This window comes from Dicentrarchus labrax, unplaced genomic scaffold (genome assembly GCF_905237075.1).
Source record: "Dicentrarchus labrax unplaced genomic scaffold, dlabrax2021, whole genome shotgun sequence".
Lineage (NCBI taxonomy): Eukaryota > Metazoa > Chordata > Actinopteri > Moronidae > Dicentrarchus > Dicentrarchus labrax.
Window position 1 is genome coordinate 24,293,177 of NW_026136711.1, and position 26,317 is coordinate 24,319,493.

The following is a 26,317-nucleotide window of genomic DNA, read 5'->3' on the forward strand; positions in this document are numbered from 1 at the left end:
AACAACAAAGTTCAGTTTACGCGCCGCGATTGGGCGCTGAGCATCTGGTCGGATCTCTTAAAGGGAGAGCTGCACCGTTAATAACGTTTGTGAGTATAAACCGCCATGACACAGGGATTGTATTATATGTTGAGTATGTTAAATTAAATTCTATACGGTCGAACCATCGAGAGTGAAATGATTTATGTGATATTAATCCTGCTAACGTTAGATGTTCAAGTGAATGTTTTTATTTTAAAGTGTAATGACGCACTATTACCGCCAGGTGTCAGCAGTGTAGCACCGATATAATTATTTAACATGAAGTGGTTGAGTCACTGGATTGTATCGAGGAAGTGGGGAAAAAAAAACTGACTTGCACTTAATCCTTGAAAAATATTTACTTTATAAACCTTATCATGATTTAAACAGGAGTAATCGATTACGTTTAAAGAAAATGTGGTGCTGGGTTTTGCTTTTCAAAATAAGTGCATTTCTACTCAAGGACTACTTAGCACAAATTTGAGTTAATTATATTTCTATTTTATGTTACTTGGTACATGGTAAATGGACTGTACTTCATACTTACACTGCACTAAATTAATAGGGAAATACTGTACTTTTAAAAACCCAAATAGGCCTACATTCGCCTGACAGATGTTACTAGTTCTTTACAACATATGATGGTTATAACAATGCTGGTTATGTGTTCTGGCATCAATAATAACAATCCAGTAATGTAAGGTTGACAGAAGTCCATATTTGCTGGTGGGTGATTTCCTAAAACTTAAATTTAGGACTGTGCAGTATAACGGTGAAAAAGTGAAAGAATAAAGGTCTTAAAACTAAATTTGACACACGTTCCCTCCTCAAGACAGGGCTTCAGGATCAGGTAATAAAGCAGGACCCAATTTAAGGCCCTATATTAATGTCAGTTGATTTTGCGTTTTAGTGGTGCATACCCAAATTTTCACTAGTCCACTACAAACCAGTTTAATCACTTTAAAGCCAGGAGCTTTCAGACCTCGAGACATTTGTCAGCTTTCCCTGGTTGGTAATCCAGCCTTGTGTTTCACCCAAGATGTGCAGCAAATGTGCAGCAGTCATAACCACAGTAAACACAAAGGTTACCTCACTGAATTAAGGTTACATAAGCCTATGTTTACATGAAATGTAATATTGTTTGTTTTATAAGATATGGTCTGACATACTGTCAGTAAGAGAAGTCTAAAAATACAATTTATTCAGGATACAATAAGCACACCGTATGCATGGTTACAAAAATGTAAAATAAGGGGAAAGATTAAATAAAAGCTTCTTAAAAATACTGTTCAGGTCGGTATTTCAAGGGCTATTCACCCAAGGAAAAGCACATTGTGTTATAAGTGCCCACACAAACCCCATTCTTTAACCAAATCCTCTGTAGGCCCTGAATGGTTGCTGTGTCACATAGCAATAACAATTCATACCTACAAATACTCCTCATAATATCCCCTCTTTAACCCATATTTGTTAGAGTATGACTGGCTGTAATTATGTTGTTTTCATATTATTTTCACACCATGTAATCATGTTTCTCTTTTAGGACGTGTTCACAAAAACAGGCTGCCCTTTACATCGTAACCAGAGCCAGTTAAAGGTAAGAAAATACTCAAAGGCATTAACAAAACCTACTAAACCTGTTCAGATATGGGTTTTGATAAGGCTTTTGTCTCCTTTCCTTTTTAATGGTATTTACTTCCTTCAACTCCTTTTTTACGAACTTTGTGATTCAATTCTCACATTACCTGTCTGTTGCACCCTGAATGTGTTCATTCCACAAGGTGCAACCCACAAACATACGATTATTTGATGGGAACAGTTTATACCTAAAAACAGTGTTTATATTAGTATACACTTGTTTCCAGTAGACAAAGAATAGAATGAATGAAGGAAGGAGGAAGAGAAACAGTCCTATGAACTGGAATCACAACCAATGATTCATAGTCAGTAGCTGTTAAAGGGCTGTAATTGACACACCTCGGTATTTTACACACACTTCAGCAGCACTGAATCCAATAGCCACTGTGCTTATTGTTGTAAGGGAAATAGGATCAACTTCAATCAAATCAATATCAGGGCTTGGTCCATGGGTCCACAGAAAAACTGTTTCCTTGTCAGTAAGAGAGGATGTTTTTATAGTTATTTTCTTTATCTGGAGTCTTTTAGTAATTTATGACTGCTATTTAAACCTACAAAGGGCTTTAATCTTATCTCCCTTGCAGTCATCTTTCCCCAGGATCCATGAGCTCATTTGTCATCGTATAGTTATTTGGTTTGTCATAGTTCATTAAGAATACTCATATTGCATATTTTGCTGTCTTATCAACATCAGTGATATGTATGCATGTCCAGTAGAGAATAAGTCATGCAATGTTAAGTTAAGCCCAATGACTGGAAGCAGGGGCAAAAGGCTAGCTTATCTTTAGCAAAGTGCCTATTTCAACAACTCCTATGCTGTCAATTTATACATTGAAAAGAAAATGATTTTATTATGGTTTAATGAACAGTTAGACAAACAGATTGGAGTTGGACTAATCTGGATCAAGCAGGCTCTCAGAGGTCTTGTCCCTACATAGTGAAGTTTATTATCTTTGCTCATTTTGAGCTGAAAATGTAGCTGGATGTCCTGTTAACTAGTTTGCTACCTTACAAGATACAATATAAAAAGATAGTTGGAGTTGCTGAAGGCGTTTTACTTTTTATTTTGACTGTGGTTTGTTGTTTCCACATGCTTCCTGTCTTGCTAAACTAGGCTTAACTGAGCTACAGTGTCTTTGTATTGAAAGTTTATTTTCTTTTTTGAACTTTATTTATTTTTTGTACCTTTTTACTGTGGCTAGCTAGATAGATATAAATAAAATGTCTCAGTAGGACGACAGTAGAATGTCAGAGCCTTCCTTTAACAGTCTTGCTGCTTGTTTACAGACTTATTGATTATGTCTTCATTTTATTTATTTTTACTGCATGCATGCAGGACATATATTATAAAACACTAACAATACACTGATTAACCACACAACAACAAATAACTTATAGAGGGTAGGGGGTCAGGAGAGACATACAGTACAGTACCACACAGATATGGATAATTATCTGTTTTGGTGATACCAAAACATATCAAAATGTATCTAAGATACTGTCACAGATACAATGGTCTTTAGTTTAAAGTGACTCAACGGTATCTATGGCAATTTAATAAATATTCCTGGAAATGATGGAAACTAATCTACATCGTTGGCAGAAATTATATATAGCAGTAGATGAATTGAATCATTTAAAAAATACTACCATTATGATCTTATATATTATATTTAATGGTTTAGAAAGGGATTGCACAACAACAAATTATTTCACTTTGAAGTAATTAGTGTGAAACCATGTTTCAAGAGTCTCTTGCTTTTTACCATTTCTGAACAATACATTATTTAGAAAGCAATTTGGTGTCTTTTGGAAGCAAGCAACAGGTCCATCGTGTTATTATGTGACTTACAATACATTTTCACATAATGAGAGAAACAGTCCACAACTTCCTTCTTCCTCAGCTTTTTAAAGACACACCTTTGCCCTGTCAACTCATTTAGAGCCAAATAGTTTTGCTCCATTGTTCCACTGCTTAAGTGTCATGCAAGGCTACAATCACAACAATGCTACACTAGTTGTGGTTTTTCTTAGAGACAAAAGTGTAACAACAACAATGTAACTCACGAACGAGGAAAAGCAAAGACTTATACATCCACTGAACTGTTTCTGATTGTGTAAGGATCTGCATCATTGCACTGTTGTCTGTTACACTGTTGTTTGCTTTAAAGGTTGACCAATACAAAAGAATAGGCATTTCTAGACAACATATAGGTGAATGTTTCCTACAGACACACAAAGAATTACATAATATTGGCTCAATGCATGACCTTTGAAGATCTTCTCTCTACCTGTGGTCAAAAACACAGTTCTTATTGATAAAGTTTGGTGACACTTTCTTGATGTTTAATGGCAATACACAAAAGAGAGCTTTTCCTCTGAAAGCTGTGTGTAAAAGTTGTATTTATTTAGATGTATACTGTGAAACGTACTTGTACTGACGAAAGGCAATAAAGCCAATAAGGTTGACATGATTTTACACACAGCAAATGTAATATTTTCATTGTACATGTTCATGAAAGTGTCACCACTCTGAAAGGAGCCTCGTGTGTTGCTTTGTAGTAACAGCCAATAGTGTCAGAGGAGAGTAGCAATCAAAGTTTTATAGTTTTATATATGTTTTGTTTAACAGGACAATACCCAAACATCAAAGCACCTTTCAATGTTGCACCAGTGATTAATGTGAGTGCTGCATTGTTTAACTATTCAATTCATTACTACACTTGTTCAGATATTAGTTCAGATAAGGCTTTTGTTACACCATACGTCCTCGGGAATTCACAGTTCAAATATTAACAAGGCTTATTAACTTTACAAAACAAAAAACTGTATAAACCCCCTGGCTTGTATGCACATTTTGTAATTTTAAAATCAACAGTGAATAAAAGAAATTGGAAATCTGACAGGAGAACCCATGGTGCTAAAGTGCATAAGAGTCATCCTGTTTTTGGACTATAAACAATATACCAAGCATCCATTAAATAAGATTTTTTCCTACAAAACATATAAGCTGCAGATATTCAACATGTATTTATTTTTGTTCTGTGCTATTTGAGGTCAAGTTATTTTCTTTTGAGTTAAATTTTGGCTTCAGCAGTGTATCATTACCACATAATAAAAGTATTGACCAATACTGACCACAGATATACTGTATGACGCAAATCATTTGGAGTAGAAAGTCTTTACTGTACAGCTGCTCTGTACTCATCCTGCTGCAGCTGGAAAGAACCTACTCTCGTCTTGAGATTGATCATGAGCGTTATGATTTCCATGAAGGAATGGAGGAAAAACCCTTGTTGAACTTCCACCTGACATTCTTGGTTTTGTGCTTGAACATGTGATAGTGCAACTCTCATCAAGATGACTGTACACAGATACAGCCCTACTCTAATATTTTTTTAAAACTTTTAAATAAATGGAAAATCTTTATAAAATTCAAAAATCATTATTACCCTCCTTTGTGAGGGTAAAGGTTCAGTGTCTCTTTGCCTGATACCCTTTTACCTGCATGGCTTAGAAACAAGTTGACAGCATGGAGAAGCACAACCAGTCATAAGAACAAAGTCATGATGCTACTACAATACTATGATAGCTTCCCATAATGTAATTAAAGTACTCACATAGAGCACTGTGTATCCTACCACACAAGTTTACACCACAGTGCATTATAACAAGACTTCTGAAGAGCAAATTGTATTATTACTATTTTTATTATGGTGTTAGTATTGCGTGACAGATTTGTTTATTGAAACTTGACGTTATCAACAGCTTATCAGCTTTGTGGGGGGAAAAAGTAAGAATGGTGTGTTGCTTGGCTTGCGAGGAGGAAAAGGAAGACTCTGCCACTGAGGCTGTTATCCTTTTATCAGCCTTTGTTGTCACGCACACACACACACTCATACAGTATACTGCAAACGCAACAATGCTTTCTCTGTCTCTCTCACTGAACAGCCGCTCTTGGTTTACTGGTGCTTTGAATTGTGGGGTTGAAATGCCTCTACTTTAAAAGTCAGGTTTGATAGTTGGCAAGCAATGAACAGTTTTATGATTTTTTTTCCTAGAACTCCAAATTCCTTTGACTTATTGTGTTTTTTAGGATTGGAACTTGTTTAGGTAATTGGTATGTTCACCAGAAGAGACTGGAAATGAACAGGGAAGTTTGACAAAGGACTAAGTACCGTAAAGATTCCGGTAATCTTCCAGTACATCGGCCTCTGTGACAAGAAGAGTGCATGTTACCTTTACACATACTTGTTCCTGGTATGGCTTCAGGGAGGAGTGTGCAAAGTCTGATTCAGGTTTTTCTAGAGAGAAGGTTGCGGCAACAGTTGTTCAAACAATTATAAAAAAATACAGATTTTTACAAGAATACTACAACTAATATTGCTATAAGAAAAATAACTGGAAGGTCATTTTTACAGAAAGTCAGTGTAGTAAACATGTATTTCTTCCACCTACCTATTAAACTTTTAATGATAATAATAGTAATAATAATAATAATAATATTAATGATGATGCTTTTGAATTGTGAATTGAATTGCGCTGTTTGGCTCTAATCTGTAACATAACCTTGTAGGTCTTTCTAACCAAGGACAGGGAGACATAAAAGGCCATGAGGGGAGAGGAATGTCCAGCTGGTGAGCCTGGACACTGCCCAGTCATGTCTATGTCGAGAGTGTACAAAGGCCATCGGAACCAAAAAAACTCGCACTTGCAGACATGAAACTGTCAAAATAATGGTAATGCTTTATTTTATGGGCCTGTGATTCCTCAATAATATATTTAACTATTGATAATTCCCACAAAGTCTCCCGGGAAGAGCTACCATTTGCTGATTACAGGGAAAATAGAAATAGTGTCCAACTGGTGGTTTAGTAGGTTTAATTAATATTTACTTTGGTTAAAATTAAGCATTTCTTATAGCATTACCATTTTTTTTTTCTTGACAAATAAGTACCCTAAAGACAGCTGCTGCAGGCTCATGACATAATGGCAGCCATCACTTAAACTGGAGGATTTGGAGTGTGTGTGAGGCAGATAATTGTCCCTCATTATTCCCAACAATCAAGCATGGGTGGGGATTGTTTCATTCCTGTCAGGTGTCATGAAAATGTATGTTGCGCCCAATAAAATTACTTAGTAGTATTTCCTTAAAAAGTGAGCAAACAAAGCAAAGATTAGATTAGATAAAGAATGAGTGACAATTACAGCCGCAAAAGGCGTATTTCTAAAAACATGTATGTACCTGATGAATGTTGTCCTTGATGGAGTTTTGCAATGTCGTCACTCACTGAAATGTTAAACTTCCAAGAGAGAGTCACAAGGAATTAACATTGCAGTACGCCCACTCGCTGTACCTGCGTCAAAACTTGGAGGAATTTCCACAGAAAGATAGTGAGCTTGTGTTACTTTAAATGAGACAGGATGTTTTAATCATGGATCATTTTTTGTCATTCTCCACTGCTGGGTTGCAAAAACAGAACTGACAGAAGTAATTATGTAATAGCTAGTGCAACCACGCATTTGTTCTTAAAGGTCATTGTCAGTACATTTATACAGGGAGTGTTTGCTGCTGTTTTATTTGTGATTTGTTTTATTGATTATTTGGTGCTGCTTTGTACTGTATACAGGTATTGAGTTATAAATAAATTGGGATTGGATGGGCATCTCTCATGGAGCCTACTTTATCCATTCCCATTGTGTAAATTTCCTTGAGTTAGTGCACATCCCTTTCACTTGTCTGATGAACATTTATGTGACCCTTTCTTGGCATGTACTTCCTTTGTAAAATGACTTTGTGGGTGTTTTCTGATGAAATGTTTTCTGATGTAAATCTATGGAAGTTATGGTAGTTGTTACTTCCACTTATATCTGCCACAGTCAGTTTTCATTATTCTTTTAATCCCTGATTAAGTAAACTATGTACAATATCACTGTAAACTAAATGCTAATGTAAAACTGTGTATTTATTTACATACTATATTTTTATTATTATTGCATCATTATTATTTTATAATTTAATAAAATATTCACAAACTGACTACAGGGACATTATAGATTTGAGGTAACAAAAAAGTCAAAACAAACAAACAAACAAACAATTTAAATATTTACAAGTGTAAACTAACTATTTACATAGGTTAAGCTGTAGGAACACCTCAGTCCAGAGATCTGGAGAAAAAGTGAAAGAGAAACTCAAATGTGCCACATGACTACCTGCGCATGGCACAGGAGGAGAGGGAGAGACCCACTAAGCAGAATGCGTGTGAATGAATTACAATTAAATTTATCTGAGATGTCTTTTCCCTCATGGACTGAATAAATCGCTAAAATTGGTTCTTTTTAGAAATAAAGTTGCTAAGAAGGTAGCTAAATCTAGCGACCATTTGTAATGATACATTTCCTCGCTGTATCTAAGTGTCTCAGGTGCATCGTCCCCGGTATGATGGGACCTCCTTAATTTTGAGCACTGTTATAGATACAAAATCAGACTGAATGGGCCTCCGTAGTCTTTCATGTATTTTACAACTCATAAAATGGCAGGTCATCATATTGATCTTACGCTCAATCGGTGTACAATACTGAGTATTTTGAAGTATAAATGGAGTTGGTTCTGTGAATACAATGTGATAGAAAAGTCCTTGAGAGAACTTAATGCAATATACACTACAATAACTGCTGCACAGAGATTACCTTCTATCAAAGAATACACGTCATACCCCTTCAGACCCTGTGTCCATTACAATGGACGTCACTTGACAGGGGCTTCTTTTTTACTTTTTGCAACATTTAACAGACAAAAAAAAGGTATGATGTTGTCATATGATGTTGGTATTTTAAGAATTGTTTGGACCCGATGTCCATTGAAATGGACAAGAAAAATAACAATTAAAGGGTTTTGATTAAAAACATTTTTTTTATTGATTCTCATTTCTGGTTGCATTAAGGATGGGAAAAAGTCATTATTATATTTTTCACAACCTTGGAACATAAGGCGGGTCTGAAGGGGTTAAGACATCTTTCTACATGCGTATGACTGCAGGTGATTCATGCAGACACATGCACCCTTCACTTTTTCAACTAGCTTATTTCTCACTTATGTAATGTATATTTATGTGACCGTTACTTGGCATGTACTTCCACGGTAAAATGACTTTGTGGGTGTTTTCTGATGAAATGTTTGTTCCAAAGAAGGAAATGTTGGCTTGTCATCTTATCATTAGTAATATGTCTGTTTTGATTGTGCTACGATGGAAAGAGTAAATGTGATTAATATTGCCACGGGGTCGACATAACAAACATGTGAACATATTTTTATTTATACTATTTATGATAACTTTGATTCAGTCACTGGCAACATTTCATTGACTCGCTCTGGTCCACCATGGAAGTTATGGTAGTTGTTACTTCCACTTATATCTGAAATAAAAAAATTGGCCACAATCAGTTTTCATTATTCTTTCAATCCCTGATTAAGTAAACTATGTACAATATCACTGTAAACTAAATGCTAATGTGAAACTGTGTATTTATTTACATATTTTTATTATTATTGCATCATTATTATTTTATAATTTAATAAAATATTTACAAACCGACTACAGGGTCATTATAGATTTGAAGTAACAAAAAAGTAAAAAAAAAAAAAAAAATTTAAATATTTACAAGTTTAAACTAACTATTTACATAGGATAAGCTGTAGGAACACCTCAGTCCAGAGATCTGGAGAAAAAGTGAGAGAGAACTCAAATGTGCCCCACGCGAACACATGACTGCCTGCGCATGGCACAGGAGGAGAGGTGTGAGAGTGTCTCAGGTGCATCGTCCCCGGTATGATGGGACCTCCTTAATTTTGAGCACCGTTATAGATACAAAATCAGACTGAATGGGCCTCCGTAGTCTTTCATGTATTTTACAACTCATAAAATGGCAGGTCATCATATTGATCTTACGCTCAATCGGTGTGCAATACTGAGTATTTTGAAGTATAAATGGAGTTTGTTCTGTGAATACAATGTGATAGAAAAGTCCTCGAGAGAACTTAATGCAATATACACTACAATAACTGCTGCACAGAGATTACCTTCTATCAAAGAATACACGTCATATCCTTAAGACATCTATCTACATGCGTATGACTGCACGCAATTCATGCAGACACATGCACCCTTCACCTTTTAAACTAGCTGAAACAGTGAAACAGTCACATGGTCACATTCCAGGAGGCCCCAAGGACCTGCAGTTATCTGGACCCTGATGGCAACAGCAAGGCAGATAATGAGGTCAGTGTCAAACACAACCAAAGCAGGAGAATGAACAAAACCAGCATTCTGATTTAAATAACTATTTTCATTAAGCCTTTAGGTAGTAGTGTATTTACACAAAGGCCACAGATATTCTAAGAATGCAATTTCAAAGAATCCTGGAAAGCAGAAATGATACCAAGTCACAGCTTGTACATTACATTTTTATTTGAGTTGATACTATCCCTGAACAACGCCTACTTCCTGCTTTTTTAAACCAAAAAGCAGCTATCTTCAAAGGATGCTGACCACCAAAATCCGCGTTTGAAATCCAGTTGAACATAGAGAGATGGAAGAAAAATGAATCACGGATGATGACACTGCACTTCCAATAAGGGATGTATTGTTTTCAAAACCCAGCTGCAACAAGGGCATCTCCATGAAAACACAGAGGAATGTCTCAAATTTTGAAATGCTGTTCTAATCAGTTTCATACCAGAAAGTCACGAAGACACATGATGACAAGGTTACAGACAAGAGATTTTCAAAACAAAGTACAAACCATCCCGTTGAATGTTCAATCTGCAGAATGTCTGTAGCCTCCGACTGTTTAACCACTTAGGTGTCATTTGTTTGTCTCTACTCACCTCGCTCTCTACGTAATGAGGAAATAACCTTTCTGGAAGAGACAAAGCTCTAACTGATATCGCCCTTCAATCAGCCGAGCTGTCTAGTTGATTCTGGGAGGCTGATGAGATGAGATGAAGACTTTTAAAATGCTGTTTCTGTCTCTGGGCATGAAAAGCCTGTGCTTGTTTTCCTCTAGCTGTAGCCTATTTTTTTTTCCCTGCGTTCTACTGTTATGTAGCCCATGTATAAACACACAAGGCCATTGTTCATATTCTCTATCTTCTTGACTGCAGATTATATAAACTGGCATCCAATTCTGCATACATTGGTGGCAACCAGAGGAAAACCTGTTATACATTAGTTTAGAGGGAGCTGCACCAGCTATTTGTAAACCCATGATAAATTGTAGCTGGCAAGTTTCAGACTGGTGATTAACTACAGTGTGTTGTACCATTAAAACTTAAATGTCTTAGTGGTTTAAGACATTAATAATGTGTAAATCAGGCACTAGTAAGTATTTATAGCGTCTTTCAATCAAAAGAAATCAAAGATGTAGTCACCGTAACTTCACCAACTAACATAACTTAACTTCTGAAAATAACAGGTTTAGGAGGGCAAACGATAATCTTGATAGCACGATCCTTTTGTCTTATTTATGTCTCCATTAAATAGAAAATAGAATAGAAATATGTGTATTTCAGAGTTATAATTCATGCATCTTAGAATGAGTTGGAAATATCAAAATAGGCTTTAACTTTAACAAAGTTATTTAGACTATTAGTTTGTTATTTGGGGATATGTAATTATAAGTGTCTGGTCAGATGTTTTCCCATTTCCTCTTCAATCTAAACCAGTTATTCTATATTATTAGCAAGCTAGCATTAGCTTTGTACAGTTAATACATGTATGTAAATATTAAGCAATGACTACTCTCTGCTTACTAATTTGTGTAGTGAAGAACAATTGGTGTGACCAGCTCTCTGTCTACACTGCTGTCAAACTGAAACTCCTGGTAAGTAATTATTTCTCCACAAATGTTGACTGGATTTATTCAGCTTAGTAACAGATCCTTATTATTTCCCAATGATATATTTCCCAATGACGCACTGGACCTCCGGTTGCCCATTGTGGGATTTCCAAAGTGTTACCATGCAGATAAGCTGAATCATTCAACGTGAGAAGCATTTGACTCCTTTAACCTCCACTGTGTGCCTGCTGTAGGTTTTATTCACTCCTTGCATTTGTCTGGACCCTGAGAGTCTGGCAGCCACGCAGGAATCAGTAGTCATGGAAATGGTGGATAAGGTGGAAGCGCATACGGCCACCCCGTGGGGTCATGGAGATCACACCCGAAGCAACAGCTCTGTCTGCCTCTCTGTCTCTTGCACACACTGTCCACCATAGATGGCCGATTGTACCTTATGTGCCACAGAAAGGAATCAGAAATGCTTCAGCAGGCTTTGTTTAATTTTTGTATGGATTAATTAAGTGCACAAAATGAATCTAGTAATGCAATACATAATTGTATACATCATTACAAAACAAATTATTCCATTTATGCATCATGGAATATCATTTTTAACTGTTAGGTGTTTAAATTTGAAAGATGTGACAGATTTAAGGACTTTTCAGACCCTCCTAGCAACAAATTTAGCAACTTATTGAGACCATCAAGGAAAAGTTTTTCATTCCCATGCGTGCTGCTCTTCTGCCAACAGCACTGGGTCTCTCCCTCTCCTCTTGTGCTGTGTGCAGACGTTCAGTAGGTGTGGTGTCTGGGGCTCGTTTGAGCTTCTCTCCCTCTCTCTCCACTCTCCGGATCTACAGATTAGGGTGTTTATCTTATATGTAAATAGTTAGTTCGAGCTTGTAAATATTTAAATAGTTTGTTTGATATTCTCCCACCCTCTGTAAATGTAATAACTTTTTTTTTCTTCAAATATGACGTCCCTGTAGTGAGTTTATAATTATTTGGCTAAATTGCAGTATACCAATCAGAAACAGCGCATGTGTGACGCATTTGCAATCACACAGCTTGAAATAAACAAGAAACAGTAACTCAAACAATGACTCCTCAAAACCCACCTCTACACTAAAGCCTTTTCATAGATCACCTTGTTTGTTTTCTGTCATCTCTCTTTTAATTTATCCTTCCCTCTTGTTTTATCTTCCTTATGTTTGTATTTACATGCTCCCTATGGATGTTTGATTGGGTATGGATATGCCCATATTCAATTCAATTCAATTCAATTTTTTTTGTATAGCGCCAATTCATAACAGAAGTTATCTCAGGACACTTTTCAAATAAAGCAGGTCTAGACCGAACTCTTTAAAACATTAATTACAGAGACCCAACAGTACCACCATGAGCAAGCACTTGGCGACAAGGGCAAGGAAAACCTAGAAACCTAGGACAGATCCTTCGGCTCTAGATGGGTGGTCGTCTGTCTCGACCAGTTGGGGTGAGAGAGAGAGAGAGAGAGAGAGAGAGAGAGAGAGAGAGAGAGAGAGAGAGAGAGAGAGAGAGAGAGAGAGAGAGAGAGAGAGAGAGAGGCAGGTGCACAGCAACAACAGTATTGGCAATGGCAATCTAGCAGGACCATGGCAGGAGGCTTCACCAAGATCGATAAGAACCTGCAAGACGAGAAAGCACAAGAACTCCGGGGAAGAAGTGAAGTTAGTAACATGCATTAATGGGACATGAATGAGTGCAGAAAGAGGAAGGAAGGAGCTCAGTGCACCATGGGAAATCCCCCGATAGTCTAGGCCTATAACAGCATAACTAAGGGATGGTTCAGGACTCACCTGATCCAGCCCTAACTATAAGCTTTATCAAAGAGAAATGTCTTAAGCCTACTCTTGAATATGTATATTTGTTGTTTGTAAAGCACTTTGGACTTCTGTGTTAAAAAGGTGCTATATAAATAAAGCTTTACTTACTTACTTAATTAATGCAGGGGTCAGCAATCTTTACCATCGGAAGAGCCAATTATTATAATTTTTTAAAATCTGTTTGGAGACGCAAAACATATTTGAGCCTTTTAATGCTAATTACTGACCATAGATTTAGTCTACCCGTAAGCCAGCAGCATTGGTGGTGAAATCAAACAACTTTGTTCACACACTATTAAATTTTTTATTGAATCTTGAAATGACATTTGTACACGTGAGTTTATTTTTATTCGTGTGTGTGTGTGTGTGTGTGTGTGTGTGTGTGTGTGTGTGGAGGGAGTAATATGAGTCACGTAGCTGAGGGGATAAAAGTAGCCAAGAGTCAATTAGCCAGCAGCTTAAGGCTGCCAACATGATAGCCTGTTTCCACTTTTTTACAATACCATTTGGTCAGTTTCATCTAGGGTAGTATGACAGGTATACTGTAGACCTGACAATATGAGAAATAAACACAATGATGTGTTTCTTTCGTTTTCATTATCACTCAACCAAGACTGTCACATGTCAAAGGCTTATCCCAAAAACAGACTCAAGACTGGTAAGTGGTGAAAAAATGTGTGGAGAGCTGGCAGACAGGTGAATGTGGAGGCAGAGGAAACTGTTGTAAGTTACTTTGACAAGCAAATAGGCAGGCAGACAAACTCAAATAAAAACTACTGGTTATAGAGGGAGCTGAAGCGAGGTACATAACATACTGCGTATGGCTCAACAATCCAGCAGGTACTGGTGTCAGCACAGGCTTCTTATGAGGTGAAGTCTTGATTGGAGGCAGGTGTGCTTGATTGTAGATGATGTGCAGGTGAGGAGAGTGAGAGAGAGGGCAAAGTGGGGAAGGGAACAATCAAACAGACAAAAATCCAAACCGCCCAACCCCTCATTTACAGTAAAAGGCTGAAAATCACAACTCGTGAGTCATGAGTTGTGATCTTAAGGCAGGAGTCAAAGAGGTGGAGTCGAGACTAAGACATCAAGGCTTTTTTCAAACATACTCAGCGTCCCAGCATCCTGTGTGTGAGGTTTCTTCAGCAGAATTATCTGGAATATGAAATATGAACCATGTGCTTTAAATGTGAATTTGTGATCATGCCCTTGTGTCTGACTGCACTACAAACGCAAAGTACTTGACTAGAAAATGTTGTACCCTAAAGAGCTCATTGGTATGAAGCCCAGGAGTAGCCACATGGAGAAAAAAATAAATATATCGAGGCCATGTTTTACTACATCGAGCGCTCAAAATGCTATTGTGTGTGCACGAGATACAATTAGTTCTCTTGTTCTGAAAGAAAGTTTCAGTTCAGTTGGATTAAGATGTGTTGTAGTTGAGTTGATAGCCTACCTATGTGTTCAATGTGTATCATAGTGAATAAACCAATGCCAAATTAAGGTTGATATTATAGTTAGTTGTCAGTGTACAGTTTGTGCACTTGATAGCTCGCAAAAATGTGGGTGTGCTAAACATCCCTTGCATAATACTTGGAGCAGGTGCACTGCACTCCATGCTTTAGGGAAAAAGGCTGGTCTGTTATACTGGTTCTCTGTATACTCATCTTGTGCACACAAATTAACCAAAACATGGCAACAGACTTTTCTCCCTATGAGCGCTCCTGGGGCTCCATAGTTTGGGCATTTTGATTGGCCCCAGATAAACTCTCATCTAAACGTAGTGTGCCAAACTGCATATTGCACTGCTGTATGGCTTCAGATGTTGTCAGAGGGGCCGGAAACAAAACAATAAGAAAATAAATCAAAAAGGGCACTAGCACCCAGAATGTCGTGGTGCCTTTATGGTTAAAAAGTTCCAAACCCTGGTTATGGTTAAAATTGTTTAATTTTTTAACAGATTTAAAGTATAACTAATACGCCTCTGTAATTAAAATACACAGGTAACGATTAACTATTTAACCAAAGAGGCAGATAGCTCTGGGTCAACTAGTGTTCTTGCATCAGTGCACTACATCACGTTTTTTCCACCTAAAGAGCATCCCAACGGGCGCTGCAACATGTTTTCTTGCACATTGGGCCACCATAGAGGCCATTTCATCATGTTTTATCTATAAAAGAAGCATCTAAGAGGGCACTTTTATAGCATTTTAAGCAACAGGATATCAGTGTTGCTGATATTAAGCAACCTTTTTAACATCATATGTATAAAATGCTTCATAGCTTACAGATTTAATATAGAAAGTTGATATATAAATGAAAAAATCACAATATAATGTGCAGTTGAAAGTTAAGACATACCGTTTTTGTACTTTTGCAGTAACATAAGCTCTGGTATCGATGATGTTACTGACTGAAATCATGTATTGGTGTAAAGTCAACTCAAAAGTGGAAGTATTTTTATTTACATAAAGCAGTGGCAACCTCAACTCATTGTAACATTTCTCACTTCCATTTTCAGAGTAATTCTGCCTCTTATGAAGCAACAGTGGCAGGCAGGGAGGCAGACACCCTCACCACATTCAAGAATAGGCTTAAGACGTTCCTCTTTGATAAAGCTTATAGTTAGGGCTGGATCCGGTGAGTCCTGAACCATCCCTTAGTTATGCTGCTATAGGCCTAGACTATCGGGGGATTTCCCATGGTGCACTGAGCTCCTCTCTTCCTCTCTCTTTCTGCACTCATTCATGTTCCATTAACGCATGTTACTAACTTCACTTCTTCCCCGGAGTTCTTGTGCTTTCTCGTCTCGCAGGTTCTTATCGATCCTGGTGGAGCCTCCTGCCATGGTCCTGCTAGATTGCCATTGCCAATACTGTTGTTGCTGTGCACCTGTCTGTCTGTCTGTCTGTCTGTCTGTCTGTCTGTCTGTCTGTCTGTCTGTCTGTCTGTCTGTCTCTCTCTCTCTCTCTGTCTGTCTCTCTCTCTCTCTCGCTCTCTCTCTTTCACCCAAACTGGTCGAGGCAGACGACCACCCACCTAGAGCCGAAGGATCTGTCCTAGGTTTCTGCCTTTTGACAGGCAGTTTTTCCTTGTCCTTGTCGCCAAGTGCTTTCTCATGGTGGTACTGTTGGGTCTCTGTAAATAATGTTTTAAAGAGTTCGGTCTAGACCTACTCTATTTGGAAAGTGTCCTGAGATAACTTCTATTATGAATTGGCGCTATACAAATAAAATTGAATTGAATTGAATTGGCCTTTACAACACCTGAACGCTTGCAAAGCAGTTTCAATAAACCATCTATGCAAGATTGTGATTAGAGCCATGGATCCTCACATATATACATCAGTTTTAATATAACTTTGACAAAATAATATGAGATTTAAGAGTGATCCTGATAATATAATATGTATAATATAATATAAATATAATATGTCCAGCCTGCGTGTGTGAGGCTGAAGCAGTTTCACCCCACATCTGCGACCACAGTGAACATGAGCTGTCTGTGGTAGGTGCAATAGGATATGGATCTGAGGCTTATGGGGATCTTCAGGATGCGTGGTTACGTGCTGTGACCATTGTGACCGCTTTTATTTTATGATTCCGAGTCACCAGGTGTCACAGCAACATGTATGTAACCTCCTTTTGAATTCGTAGGACAGTGGGTTAGTAGGTCCCCCTCAAACACAGATTTCTCCTGATAAAACAGCCCAATGGTGCAATCTGTTGTCATTGAATAACATTGTTATATTTTAAGTAATTGTAAAATACACAAAACTGCATCTAACCTGGATTAATATTTTATTTTTCAAAAGTTTCCCTGAGAATAAAGCATGTAAAAACAAGACTTCTTGTGTGTAATATTAAATTGTTCAAATAGGGACCACATGCATCAAACTTAACGTATCAGACGCAGTAATATACACAAATCTATTATACCTGAACGTGTTTTAGCAAATTCAATATCAAATGCATTCATTGTTAATTTGGTAGCAGTTGCAGTTGTAGATTTGTCTCTTCCAGGTGCTTCTCAGTACCAAACAAAACAATCTTTTTCAATGTCCTACATTTCTCACAAGCACAAGTAGGCCAGTGGATCAAAATAAATAGGTTACTCACAGTCACCAGTAGTACAAAAGTTTTGCCTTTTCAATTACTGATCCAGACCAATTGTTGTGACCCATTTTTGTAGCCATTCAGTAAACATTCTAGCTGTGTCAGAAGCACATGACTAAATGTCACTTATCTGCCTCATTGTGACAACAAAACAATGTTGTCTCAGTTACCCTTACGTCATTCAATGAATACAGTTTGCTCTGTTACAGCATCGCTAGCCCATTTCAGGACATGTACTTATGTCAGCAGCAACACTTGTACTTATATTCCCTTGTATAGACTACTAAAAGACAGCTGTTATAAAGGATCAAAAGTACTTAATGTAAGGCAGTCAAAGGTTGTATGTGTATAGATGGGTATTTTCCCTTCGTATTCCTTATGAAATCCATCTTTGATTTATAAAACACAACAAAGAAATGACAAACAAGATTTCTTTTCTTCTCATATTTTATTTAGCATATATAACATCTGACCATAGACTATTTTAAATAATATGTGTAGGAGGACTTATCAAAGATAACTAATACATTTTATGACAGTGACAGAGGAATGGGTATTGAGCGGGTATGTGCCGTCTCTAGCCAGCAGTAGTGATTAGTGTTATGCGCAGGCTGAGATAGGGTGGCTGAGACCACTGAAGTAAGACTTTTCGCGGTCGCTCATCACGTCGAAGTGCAGTGGCTGCTGGCAGAAGGTACACTCTGCTGACGAGTGGGGCTTCAGGTCCAGGCCGACCTCCTTCCATGTGTCCTCCAGCCTCTCTGTAAAAAGGGGGAAAAAAAGTGTCAAGTTAACTTTTATAAATCAGATACTGTACAAATGAGGGGAAAATTTGATCTCCAACATATAAACTTTAACTGAAAGTGTAATATACTTCTAGCTCTTCTTACCAACAAAGTATTTCATCATCTCAGGAGTGTGGTGAGGCGTTGGGGCGATACGCAAAAGCTCCTCTCCCCTGGCAACCGTTGGATAGTTGATGGCCTGCACATAGATGTTGTGGCGACTCATCATGATGTCACACACCTCTGTGTTTTTCTCAGCGTCTGATACCTAAAAATAATAAAGAGACACACATGGGCATTAGAGTGGAGCTACTGACTATTCTTTTAATTTAAATTTTTTTTTTTTTATATTTCAGGGGGCTTTTATTGCCTTTAATTGACAGCTAAAGAGCTGAGGGCTGCTGCAGCAAGACTCAGCCTTGGTACATGGGGCACCAGCTCTACCAGGCCCTATCTAGGCACCCCAACCAAGGACTACTTTTAATTGTAATGTGGCTGGTTATATCATGTGTATCATAATCCATGTCATTAGCTTATAAATAATAAATTACCCGGACTGGGATGATGTGGCTGGGGCAGTGCACCACGGGTAGCCCAGAGTCCATTAGCATTTGTCTGAGCAGCTTGACGTTGCGCTGGTGTTTACGTCTGAGCATGCGGCCCTCCTGGCTTTTAAGAACCTGGATCGACTGCCTGGCTCCGGCTAACAGCATTGGTGGCAGAGAGGTTGTGAAGATGAAACCAGCAGCGTAGGAGCGCACCGTGTCCACTAGAGCAGCAGTACTCGCGATGTAGCCGCCCACACAGCCGAAGGCCTTGCCTGGAAGAGGATATGACACATGTTGTTATTCTTTGATTTGTATCCTTTAAACAGAAATTGTTGTTTACAAACAGTCACTGCATTACGCTAACTGGTCTTTGCTAAATCCACCCACTGTAAATCGTACAAACTAGTTTCTGAAATGGCAGCACCACAGGTACAGAGGCTGTAGAGCTCTGAGTTAGAAATAATTGCCCCCTCAGCTTGACAGTGACACAGAGAGTAATTCAATAAGAGTGTAACAAGAGCCCACAGTCTCCTAGCAACAACGGAGCTGCTCCAGCTTCTTTAAGCCCTCAGGCATATTGAGTGACACAGATGAGGCCAGATCCTGAGTGTAACAACAAAACAGAGCTACAAGATTCTACAAAGATATATACACAATAAAATACAGCAAAATATGAATGTAAAGACTGTAAATGCTTCACGGAATGGCTCAAGAACATTTTGGCATGGCTTCAGAGTCAAGATGCTAAGTAGAATATCGTCATTAATTTGTTTTAGTAGAGATTAAAAGAAATGCTGACCTAGTGTCCCTGAGATGATATCCAACTTGTGCATGACGCCATCCCTGTCTCCGATGCCCCCTCCCCGGGCGCCGTACAGGCCCACAGCATGGACCTCGTCTACGAAGGTAATGGCACCAAACTCATGGGCCACATCGCACATCTCCTCCAGCGGACACACAGCACCTGTGTTACAGAAAGATGGATAGAAACAAAAGCTGTTAGCAAAAGTACAGAAACAAAAGAGGTGACTTTAACAACTAATGAGCTAATGAACAATTTTTAACGAGCAACTGTGTAATAAATTTGCTTTATAAATGCTTTTTAAAAAAACAAAACAAAAAAACTAACCATCCATGGAATGGACAGTTTCAAAGGCCACAATCTTTGGTTTTGTGGGGTCTCCCTTCTGTAGAAGCTCTCGGAGATGGCCGATGTCATTGTGGCGAAAAATGAATTTCTTAGCACCACTGTTCCTGATACCCTGGATCATTGAGGCGTGATTGCCTGCATCAGAGTAGATCTCACAACCTAAAATAGGTCACAAGAGAGAGAGAGGAAGTGAGAATGAGAGTTTAGGTGAGAATCAAAGTGACTCAATTTAATGCACGACTGTCACACATGAATTACTGAGTAACCAATGTTGGATCGTTATAAATATATAGTCATTTTTGTTTACCAGGCAGCATTTTGGCGAGGGTGAAGAGGGTGGAGTCATTGGCGACAAAGCAGGAGGTGAAGAGCAGTGCAGCGTCCTTGTTGTGAAGGTCAGCCAGTTCTTGTTCCAGTTCCACATGGAATTTACTGGTCCCAGAGATGTTCCTGGTGCCTCCTGCCCCTGAGCCATGCTTTCGTAAAGTTTCCCTGGAAACAGACAAGATGAACATATGGGAAAATGAATAATTAAGCTGGAGTTCCAAGTAAATGACACACTGCTACAAGGTGTTACAGGGTATCAGAGACCTGGGCAAGATCAAACAAGCTGAAAAGAGAACAAGAAAAACATTCCATTAGGGCCCCACTGAGGTTTAGGTGTTAACTATGGCTAACTAACACTCTACACCCACACAAACAATGCACTGGATCACTCATGGGTATATTCAATTATTATGCGCTGTGTCTCAAGTTCTCAAAGTTTCTAAGCATCAACAGGAGACGTACACAGTCAAGAAAAACATTTGTGTTACTACATGTGTGCGTAGACCCAAGAGACTGAATCATTTCACCCACACAAACAACTCCTTCAGTACTCACACAATGGACTGCACCACCCGTGGGTGTCGACTCATGCCCAGGTAGTCGTTGCTGCACCAAACGGACACCTCCCTCTTGTCCTCTAAGGAGCCTGTGAAATCGTCCGCCATGGGGAACTCGCTGGCCAGACGATTCACAGTCTTAAACACACGATATGTGTGGTCGCTCTTCCTCTCTACGATCTTCTTATCAAGGAAGTCGTCGTAATGGAAGCGGGACACTGTAGCAGAAGAGGAAGACAAGGCTTGCTTAATGTGGCTTGCATTGTAATGGATGAAGCAACGTCCGAACATGATGAAAGTCTCAGCTCACCTTGCTCAAAAAGACCAAAACATACTGACTTCTAAAGGGCTAATCAGTAATTAAACAACTTTACCATTTAAACTAGTAGTAGGAGTGCTTAAATTAAACTTACTGCTGGCTGGCAAGTTGTCCTGCAGGAGGTGGGAAACCCTTTTAGGTCGCTGTTTCAGGAGGGTCTTCATTAGATTAGTTTGCTCATCTCCGCTTCCCTTAGCAGTCTCCTTCAACTGGGCAGGGGACACTTCTATAAAAAAAAAAAAAAAAAGGACCAAAAGAAATTTGTATTAAGTCATGTACAAAATGATTGCCTACAAACAGCGTAGTTTAACCAAATTCTGAACAAATCTTACCTTTCTGGACAGTGCGGACTTCCTGAACATCCTCCTGGAACTCCATGCCGACCTGGCGGACCACGCTGCTGTTCTTCTGGCCCATCTCAGCAGCCAGGAAGGGGCATTTGGAGGCCACCGTCTGGCCTGAGGGTGGCATAGGGTGGCCGGCAGGAAGCTTGGATTCCTGTTTGGGGCCTACAAGTGAACAAAATAAGTTTTAGAGTTAATATATATCCATACCAACAACCTATAAAAAAATATCACAGCAATAATTCAGTCAGTAATTGCATTAACTGGGATATTTCACTTGATATAAGCATCTTCCTCACCTTCACTGGCAGACATGGTGTCCTCAGTCTTCTGGTGGGAAGAGGAAGAGGAGGAGCAGAGGGCCCGTGCCATTGATGGAGCCATGGGTTTAGAGGCCAGCTCCATCATGATGGGGCATCGCTGGGCATAGCCCACCAGAGACTTTTTGGTCTGCTGGAAGAAGGCCTGGGGCACACGGGCGAGGAATGGACAGCGACGCAACATCACATCCATTGTCAGCAGTGGTGATTATGATTGTCCAAAAGTCTAAAGGAGAAAGTCAAGAGTTAATTTAAACTACTGCTATGGACAGTTCAGATATTTCTTTCCATGTGATACAAAAACCTGGTTTTGCAAAGTGTTTGCATGAAGGCACCAGAATAGGATATTTTTCCCTTTTTAGTTGAAATACAATAGATTAATTCAAACAGTTTCAGTGTCATAAACACACTATAACGCAACAATAATTACACATTAATAGCACATTAAACAGTTATTCATAATATAACATTATTCTTCCTGTGCATGACAGCTGTTGAGAATACTTTAGTTCCCTATGAAACTTCACAATGTGTTTAGTGAACTGTTGCAACTGTCCTTTTGCAACTGAGGAGAGGAGAGACATTAATGTTGAGTTTTGAATGTGTTTTTGTAGTGCAAAGCAAATCCCCTGGGACAGACGTGTTTTGTGTGACCAAAAGTACTGACTGGAATAGATTACACTCCAGGAAAATTTTTTTTAAAAAGTGTGAAATTTGCTCAGTTTACTGCTGAAGGTCATATTTGCTTAAAGTGACCCATTTGTTGACAATTTTCTGTAAAGCTCTATCGTCAAGGTCAATAATAGACCTTGAAGCTCAAAGCTTTCAACCACTATACCACAGTAACATATTATTGTCTACACTTTAAATGTTTTGTGGGCTACTCCCTGAAACCTAAACCATCTTTGTGAATATTAGTTAGTGTCAGGTGTCTTTTTCAAATGAAACCCTCATTTTACAATCACATCTGTTTGGCTGGATGAAGTGTTTTGGATCATTAAAACCGGTGTCTGATCCTGTCATTGTAATAAACATTACACTGCTTACGTCTATGCCTGTGTCATAACCTTCCCCCGGTAGAAACCAGGTTTACACATTCCTCGACAGAGTAATCACTCCCATACTTTACTCCCATTGAGGTCCGAGGACATGGAAAGTAAAGTCTGCAGGATATCTACACAGCTTATCGGTTTCCTCCAATACTCAAGTCTCTACTTGTGTTGCACTGGAAACATCATGCTGTCAGATTGTGTAACCCTCATTTGAAATTCCGGTATCCTAGCTTGCATTGTATAATGTAAACCCACATGATTAAAAAAACAACTTTATCGACACTAGCCTTTACATATATACACATTATAACTACCATTTACGTTACAAGCGTGACCATTTTAGACACATTAAGTCGTTTTCACGCGTTTACGAGCCCTCAGAAGAGGCGTTATGTTACATGGTAAGTCGCGAAGACGAGCATTGACTGGTGATTAAACATAAAGAGAGCAAGAGTCACGACTTGTCTGTCTCCAATGTTAGAATTAAAAATAATCGCTTACACCGTCACGTGTACGTTAATTTAAGGTAAGAGTCTCGCCCTGCCTGCCGCTCGTGGGGCTTGCCGGTGCACCGAGCTTAATCTAGGCTGCTAGCATTAGCCAAGAAGCTAACCTAGAACCAGAAGTAGAAGATCGATGAGGACGAGAAAAAAAACTAAAAACTAAAAACTTACCCTTTTAAAAAACTTCACACTTGATAGCGTAATCGTCCTTTATCTCTCGTGTCGTGGACAGGATACCGGCACCGACGCTAAGATAAGTTCTGGCAAGGATTCCTCGTTATTTAGGAGACGGAAGAAGGCGACTGCTTCGTTATCCTGCACTGAGGACGAACGAAGAGGACGAGGACGCGCAAGTGGTTATAAGAGCTCAAGCCATGGCCGAGATCTCGCGAGATCTCGTCGTGTTTACGTCAAAGGTCATTTGAGTTATTATTATTCACCCGTTTGTGAGTGACTCATGTGATCGCTCATCTAAAAGTAGGGTCGTGTCTCTGCAGGTGTTTGAATGTGTACATGTAATTTATATATTTTTGGTCTTATGTTAATTATATTGTTTATAAATCAATACAATTTCTTCGATATTGCTGACATTTTCAAAGGGGGGTTGTTAATTCACAAGGACATTGTTGTATGTCTGTTAATTTTACGTTAAAAGTAGCATCTCAACACGCTCCTTCAACTGTAGTGTGCCTCACTTTTGATACAGGAAAGTGTTTTTGAATGGATTCAATTCTTGACATTCATTCTCTTGAATTCCAGCTCAAGATTAAATGGATTAGTTGAGTTGAGTAGATTTCCTGTGCACATGTGACCTCTGGTGTTGAAAACGAGACACTGACACTGAACTGGTTCTTGAATATAGACTGTATATAAAAATGTCTATATTCTTTGTGTTTGCTTGTGTGGTTGTGGAAGAACTTGAAGCCATTAAAAACTATTTGCAATGGAGGAACCAAATGTGAATTTTCCACAGTGTGTCCATTCAAACAATAGCATAGAACTCAATATACATAAACAGTATACACCCATTTGCAGGTTTATTATGAACCTATCTGTCATCATCAGTGCTCGATTTTTGTTGTAATTGTCTGAGATGTTTTTATTTTCATACAGTAATGGTCTACCTTCATTGATATAAATTGTGAAGAAGAAAAAAAAACATAACATCAAAGAAATATGAATCTCTCGACTGTAAAGGTTATAATGCAAAAACATAGACATACATAAATACTATCATATTACAAATTCTAATATAGCAATTGAATATGCACTACTAGTATATAACAGTATATGATAATATGTAATATATTACCAATATAATACAGACTTTGACACCTGCAGTCAACAGTGTAGAGGATGAAGGGCAGGGGTGAGAGGACACAACCCACAGCCAGTTGTACTTTTGAATGGTGTCAATGATGGATGCATCGTCAGCCTCTGCCTGCGCAGTATGCAAACTGGAGTGGGTCCACCTGTGAGTCTGCTGCCTCGATTTTGTGGTTTTTTAATAAACCTCTGTGTAGACTTCCTCACAAGGGAAGTCAAAGCCACAGGCCTGAGGTTGCTTATAACCTCAATAGTGCCCTTCTACGGTAAGGGAACAACCATCTGAATAAGGAAGCAAATAACTCTGACTGCATATTCTATAAAAGGTCTTTATCGGACATCTGAATCTGTCAAGAAAGTGTTTAGTCTTCAGACCCAGTCCTAATGTTATGCCTTCTCGGCATGGACAGATGTGGTCTTTTGCTGCCCTCTACTGATCACTTTAGGCTCTAGCTCTGTTTGCTATAAAGTTTTACCTGCAGGACTTTTCACATGCTGTCTAAAAGTTGACAGCAGGGGGTGTAAAGTTTTTGCCACAATACATTTTCTCATGTGTTGTTCTGAAGCACAGTTTTGTGTTACTAGAGTATTTAGAGTATTTATGCTACTTCCTTCCACTAGAATCTGATAATCTAATGCCAGATAAACATTAACGTAACAATGACAAGAGGCATTGTGCTCCGTAATGGGTACTTGGTTTTGATTCTTTGTTTATAATACTTTGATAGTTTTACTTTACTTTAGCATTTTGAATGCATTTTAACTTGTATTTTCACATTGTGATATTCAGTGATATTTTATTATCATTCACAAACAAGATTGTAGAATTAAATTTAGATATAGTTCCCTGTATGCTACCTTAAAATAAATAAATGAGTAAAACAAATGGAGTCCCAAAGAATAAAATACAATCTTAATACTTATTCCGCCATGCAGTGCCCTCAATAGAGCAGAAACATTGTCAAGATTTATGAGAATCTGTGCCTCCGCTGCGGCCTATATGATAACCACAATGTTATTTGTCACTTCCTCTCAGAACAGTATCTTACCCTCGAATGAATATATCGGGAGCCATCAGAGATCAAGCATAATAATCACTAGTCAAACTAAAATCACTGTAATACAATAATTTTATGTCGGCAACAGGAATGACAGGCCACATTCAAACTAAGGAGGATATTTTTTAAGCTCAACCACAAATACATCAGACCGCCATCAACATTTGGATGCACTTTTGGTCTATCTATTATTTGCAGGCTCTTTACCAACCACACACAACAGTGGGTACAGCTCACAGCACTCATTCAAACCAAAGGATATGGTGGGGAGTCCTATGGTCTATTGAGAGGGTGAAAGACTAAGATGTCTTACTCTTTGTAGTTCCTGTTACCACAGATGTCATTGTTGGATATGTCATTGTTGATCATTGTCAGACTCATTTTGTTTTCACTACATTTAACTTAGTCAATCGACAGCAATTGTTTTTTAAAATTAATTGTATAAGTTATTTATCAAGTTAATTCTGAAAATGATTGGTTCCAGTTGGTTGAATACAGTATCTTTGAGTTTTGGACTGATAAAACCAGCAATTTGAAGAGCCGTCTCCT

The 26,317-nt window shown here is 38.5% G+C and overlaps 1 protein-coding gene and 1 long non-coding RNA gene across 3 annotated transcripts; one reads left to right on the forward strand and one right to left on the reverse strand.

Moving 5' to 3' along the window:
* Window positions 1-2: 2 nt before the first annotated feature.
* LOC127372254 (uncharacterized) lies at window positions 3-12,920 on the forward strand. 2 transcript variants are annotated; one of them, XR_007886561.1, is made up of 5 exons: window positions 3-89; window positions 1,565-1,618; window positions 9,882-9,941; window positions 11,486-11,544; window positions 11,754-12,920. It is a non-coding gene; the product is annotated as an uncharacterized LOC127372254 (long non-coding RNA). The 2 variants fall into 2 exon arrangements; XR_007886560.1 differs by lacking the exons at window positions 9,882-9,941; window positions 11,486-11,544; window positions 11,754-12,920 and adding an exon at window positions 6,236-9,102.
* Window positions 12,921-17,908: 4,988 nt separating this feature from the next.
* On the reverse strand, window positions 17,909-23,724 carry alas1 (aminolevulinate, delta-, synthase 1). Its single transcript, XM_051415772.1, has 11 exons — window positions 23,556-23,724; window positions 21,809-22,055; window positions 21,498-21,674; window positions 21,260-21,391; window positions 20,845-21,064; window positions 20,270-20,454; window positions 19,942-20,121; window positions 19,612-19,776; window positions 18,816-19,084; window positions 18,370-18,532; window positions 17,909-18,240 (listed from the first exon to the last, which is right to left on the reverse strand). Exons 2-11 carry the CDS (start codon window positions 22,020-22,022, stop codon window positions 18,080-18,082), a joined length of 1,866 nt encoding a protein of 621 aa, XP_051271732.1. The 5' UTR covers window positions 22,023-22,055; window positions 23,556-23,724; the 3' UTR covers window positions 17,909-18,079.
* Between the last annotated feature and the right edge of the window lie 2,593 nt (window positions 23,725-26,317).

What these genes read in the sequence shown, in the direction of transcription:
- alas1 (XM_051415772.1), bottom strand. Translation starts at nt 22,022, where the DNA reads ATGGATGTGATGTTGCGTCGCTGTCCATTCCTCGCCCGTGTGCCCCAG. An exon ending in CCTCGCCAAAATGCTGCCTG is followed by an intron (nt 20,122 to 20,269) that starts GTAAACAAAAAT and finishes GACCTATTTTAG; the next exon opens with GTTGTGAGATCTACTCTGAT. An exon ending in GCCACATCATCCCAGTCCGG is followed by an intron (nt 18,533 to 18,815) that starts GTAATTTATTAT and finishes TATTATTTTTAG; the next exon opens with GTATCAGACGCTGAGAAAAA.